The following is a 5633-nucleotide window of genomic DNA, read 5'->3' as shown; positions in this document are numbered from 1 at the left end:
CTAAGATTCTCTGACAATGAACGTATCAAAGCCCAGATCCTATAACTGTCTAAGACTGAAAACTCTTCTCATTCAAGTTTCCAAAATAGATCATCAAGCTGTCCAATGTGTTCGTCGACTTCATAAGCAGAGTTATACTCTATCTCCTGAATTTCCTCCTTGAACTGATTTCGTTGCACTTCCGATGAGTCAATGTGGTAATCATCCGTGCCATCTGAAAAATTGAAATTAAATAAATCAGTACAAAACCGACTTAATTCAATTTATACAGGCATAGAATCAATATAATAAATCAAGAAAGAACAAATCTTCTTAATTTGCAGGAGTCTAAGTCGACTGACCCATTGGATCGGTTGATTGGGAATCCAGATCCTAAGCTGCGTCCTTTGTCCTTGTTAGAATTAATCTAATTTGACAAGGATTTATAGTACCTATGTTCTGTTATTATTTAATCTAAGTCTATTTTAGCTAAACTCAGACTTATTGATCAAACTTAGATTCGTTTGATCAAACCAAGGCTCTTTGGTTTAAGTCCGACTAATTAGAATAAATCTAATCATTTTGATCAAATTTGACCCAATAGAATAAATATGGTCATTTAATTATATTTGGTCCAAGCCCAATTAATCAACCCAAATCGTTTCCAGTTCTAATCAAACTGATTCAATTAAATCAACTAATAATTTAAGCTAAACCGAGTCTAAGTGGACCAAACTAATCTAGCCCATTAATTGAACCAATTTTCCAATTAATTACCGCATGCAAAAATTAATGCTACAGTATACATGCATTGGCAAAAAAAAAACATGCATTGATTAATTGAGAAAAAAAAATATAAAGTTTAACTTTATAAACCTACTATGTTTCTTTCTTGGTTTCTTGATTTCAAGATGCATGCCGTAACGAAATATTTATTATTATTATTATTTTATTTTTTAAAAATAAATTTTTTTCTCACGAAGTACTGTGCTTCGTATTTATCCTTCGTCTGTTTTCTTCGCCACACGATACCCACGCCGCCTCAACCGTTGCCTCCACGAAATCATGACAAACACAATTGCCGGCCACGAAGGCCAATCTCTAGCCTACTGGGGCGGTCGTCGGTCCTATCCTGCACCGGAATCCAGTCACTTTTGGCCCAACGAGGTCGTTGTTGGTTGTTCTGCCCATCCCGACCACCAGCACATCACCAGCCATCCGGGACGCCATCGCTGGCCATGGAAAGTCTTCGCTGGCATATCCCTGTGGCCCGAGCCCGGCTTTGATGGAAATCGTGACCTTGTCATGATTTTGGCGCAGTGCGTTGCCGAGCAGCGGTGTTAACACCGGCAAGCGACGCTTATTAGCAACCCTATCGCCAGTGAGCGACGCTTAAGAGCGACCCTGCCACTGGTGTCACTGAGACCCTATTGTCGGCATCATACAACCGTGGTGCAATCACCGGTACTTGTCTGCTACGACACATTAGTCGTGCAAACGGCGACGAGAAATCTTAACTAGGTATAATTCCTAATGTTCTGATACCATTGTAGGAATTATATAATAATTGAACAAAATAATTAAACACTTATAGTGATCTCCCATAGATCTGCAATCGGCGACGGTAGGACTTACTGTCGGAAGAACGATTACAAAATCGGAAAGCTCTTTATAGTTCACAAACTAAATCCCTCTCTAATGGGTGTTCTCCTTCTCTGCAAGACACATAGTTTCGGTAGAATTCTGACAACACTTCTGTTGTGCTTCGATCTCATCTGCATACACAACGCAACAACCTTTTCCTGATGCATGCACTCCTTTCTCATCATCCATCAATTGCCTTGGACGCTCTTTTATATAGAGGAAGATGATCTTCCTCTACCTCCATTAATAAAGGAAGGTGAAAGGATTGAAAGATGAAGGGAAAGAGACATCCTTTCACCTTCTTAACACCAACACTAAGAGCAATCAGGGTCCATAAAACTAATTAAAATAAATATTCATACATTCTTTATTAGTATAATTTAATACACACACAACATTATATAAAATCATAATGTTTTAACTATCAAAATAAAAATAAATAAATCACTTAGAAAAGAAACATCTAAAAAACAAAATAAATCAATCTTTCAAAATTAGGGTGAAATGAATCTTTGTTTTTTTTTAAAAAAAAATATTAATTATTTTAATCAACTTTTTATATATAAAGTTGCATGGTAATAAATGAACTTGGAGGATGCATATATAGCACCCAACGTCCATCTGAACCATTTAATAAAGAGCATAACTGTCACATATGGGCACCTTTGCTAGCTCTAAAGCAATAGAGCTCACACCATTCTCCTCATTCTTCTTCTTCTTTTTTTCTCAATATAAACTCTCCCATATGTTCACCCATATCTTCAAATCAAAGGCCCCATGGAATTTGGAGCTCACTCCTCGCTCCTTCGCTTAGTCATCTTCGCCTTTTGTTGCATCTTGTTGTGCTCTTCCTCCTCGACTCACCATGAAGTGAGAGAGGGTGCAGTGCTGGTGACCGGCACTGTCTATTGCGATACTTGCTTTCGACAACCCGACGCTAAGTCCACTCAGGTCATCTCAGGTTATGTCATCTTCAACCTCGCTCGTGTAGTATATTATGATCGAAAAAAGAACATCCTGTTGTGAAAATTAATTAGTTAATTAATTAATTATATTTATTTATTTATTTGATCCATAATTTTTTTTTTCTATAATACCTTTGAATACTCGCCTGGAAGTTAATTTCCACCTTGGAGCTGTTTTTCAAAGCTACTCTAAGGTAATCATGCTAATGATTCTTTAGTTATATCAACTAAGAATAAATTATATCTTGGATAAAAAGGTATACCAGAATGAAGCTCCAGTCAATATATTGAATTTTGAAGAAGGGTCAAACTATATTGAATGTATTATATACAATTTTACCAGGCTATTTTTGTGATTAGAATTCATGACCCTAAAATTATATTATATAATTTTCATGTTACATTAAGATTCGCTTCAAATTATATCTTGGATATGGAAAATTATAAATGCAATGCTATTTAAAAAAATGTTTAAAATTACTTCGACTTAAAGTTAAGATTTGAAACTCACCTGCTAAGGGATCGAAACCCACATAAGATACATGGTACTCAAATCACTCGTGATGTTATGTCGTTCGTTAAGATCTATATGCACTTTTCGAATTTATCTTAATAATTGATAGAAATTTATGTAAGACTAGATTGATCATCTTTAAAATTAATCGATTCAAATAACTTAATACATATATTAAAAAAAACTAAGAATGATTAATATTTTCGATAGAAAATTATAAATAAAATTCTATTTTAATATTTTTTATAAAAATATTTTTTTTTGTATGATAATAATTGTTACATCATTTCCTATAATTTGTATGTGACAAGATTATGCGAGTGCAGGTGGTTGGGTGGCAGTGGAGTGTGGAAGTTCAGGTTCAAACAGTCCGAGCTACCGGACGGTGGTCAGGACTAACCGGCAAGGAGTGTTTCGAGCTCACCTTCCGGCCAAAATCGGCGGCGATCGGCTCCACTACCTCGAGTCCTGCGCGGTGGAGCTCATCAAAACCAACCAGCCCTTCTGTGCGGTGGCGTCCTCTGCCACCGTTCCCCGCCAGCTCCGACTCAAGTCCAGGCGGCACGGAGTCCACGTCTACTCCGCCGGATTCTTCAGCTTCAAGCCGCTGAACCAGCCGGAGATGTGCTCCCAGAAGCCGGTACCGTTCGGAGACCAGAAGGCGCCAGCGGAGGAGCAGGCCGGAACCGGCGGGTTCTTCCCTCCACTTCCGCCCTTCAACTTACTGCCGCCGCTACTGCCGAGCTCGCCGCCGGCCTCGTCGGCTCTCCTGCCGCCATTTCCTCTGCATCCACCTTCCGCGCCGGTTAACTTTCCTCCGCCAGCTGATACGGCGATCGCACCGCCCCGAGCCGGATGGGGCCTGTTATTCCCTCCGGCGACGCCGCTAGTCCTGCCTTTTCCTAGGCTCCCCGGTCTTCCGCCGGCGTTTCCTTGAGAGAAGCAGACATCGCCATGACTGTGGAGTTGTTTTGAATGTTGTTGCCGTGCAATTAAATAAATCCTCTAACTAGTTTCTCTTATCTTATCCCTGTTTACATGGAAGAAAAATAAAAATTACAAAAAAGTTTTCCGCGTGGAAATTTTTTTTAAGGTTCATGTTTATTTCGTAAAAAAGAATGAATTACTCATTCTTTTTATTATTAAATTCATCTGTGCATCATTTTTTTTTTAACCATCCAAATCGAATGGGATGAACCTTTTCTTTCTTCCCGCATTTTTTATTGTTCTCGTGCTCATGGAGGGCTTGTTTTTTTTCCTCTTCCTTCGTCGAATTCTTTTACAGTTTACTCTCTCTCTTTTCGTTTTTTTTTTCTCTTCCTTTTCCTAAAAAGTTTGTTTTTGTTTTACTGTGTATTCCATTCCTTTTTCAATCCATGCCTCAAATAAACACAGAATTAATAATATTTATGCTAAGGTAATGTAAAAAAAACCTAATTATTTGAATTGTCAAAAATAATAATAATAATAATAATAAATATTGTTATTTATAGGACAGATGTATGACACCAGATCTCTTGATCCATATTTTTTAAATCATATGAAATTACGATTAGATCGTGGCCACGATCTAACTACATTGATTATGATTTTTCTCTGGATTCATTGTCCTCCTGATTATAATTTGAATTAGAACGGGTGGTCAGAGGTCTCCGAAAACCGCCTCCACTTAAGGCCAACAACCTGACTACTTACTACCATCAGCAGCCTCCAGCCACATAATATCTTTTCACGGGCATTTGTTATCTGAATTTAATTAGGGGTGTCAAAAATGAATCCGACCAGACAATCCAACCCGAGTTGACTCGAAAAAAATCAAGTTCGGGTTGGGTATTTTCGGGTGCGGGTCGGGTTCAGATTGGAGGGTTTTCAAGTTAAAAATTTTTGAATTAGGTTGGGTCGAATTCGGGTTGACTCGGGTTGATCCAAATATAGGGTTTATTCGATTTTTTAGGATTAAATTAAATTTTATTTTGAAAATTAAGATGTTTTTATATATATTAATATCGTATGATAATGACGGAGTATTGAGATAAAAGTGAAGAATTATATGAAAAATAGTTTAAAAAAAATCATTTTGAATTGGATTTTCGGATTATCCGGATTGGCTTCGGGTTGATTGGATTCAGATTCGATTTTAAGGGTTTCAATTTAAATTTGAATTTGGATCAGATTTGGATTGGATTAAAAAAAAATTAATCCGACCTAATCCACCCAGATCTATCCGAATTGACATTCTTAAATTTAATAGAGTATAATTATATTGTAATTAATTCTGAAATGATTCATATGATTCCACGTAAATTTTTCATTAACCATCATTAACCATCAAACAGATGACCAAACATTCTTGATATCTGATAAATGAAAAGATATTCTGTATCGTTGCCCGCTTTCATTAAAATCTCTTACAAACTATTATACCTGGTATTACATTGTTGTTGCACTGTTATAACAGTTATTATATAATTGATACAATAGCTAACAATAATTGTTATAATAATTTTTATCAAGCTAAAATAATTTTAATT

At 36.7% G+C, this 5633-nt stretch overlaps 1 protein-coding gene across 1 annotated transcript; it reads left to right on the top strand.

Moving 5' to 3' along the window:
- The first annotated feature begins 2392 nt into the window (after nt 1-2392).
- Nucleotides 2393-4182, top strand: LOC122024929 (formin-1-like). The gene is made up of 2 exons (XM_042583666.1): nt 2393-2584; nt 3429-4182. The coding sequence occupies exons 1-2, from the start codon at nt 2401-2403 to the stop codon at nt 4037-4039; spliced, it is 795 nt and encodes a 264-aa protein (XP_042439600.1). The 5' UTR covers nt 2393-2400; the 3' UTR covers nt 4040-4182.
- Nucleotides 4183-5633: the final 1451 nt, after the last annotated feature.

This window comes from Zingiber officinale, chromosome 9B (assembly GCF_018446385.1).
Source record: "Zingiber officinale cultivar Zhangliang chromosome 9B, Zo_v1.1, whole genome shotgun sequence".
In the NCBI taxonomy this organism is placed as follows: Eukaryota; Viridiplantae; Streptophyta; class Magnoliopsida; order Zingiberales; family Zingiberaceae; genus Zingiber; species Zingiber officinale.
This window is presented reverse-complemented; position numbering and strand designations above follow the sequence as displayed.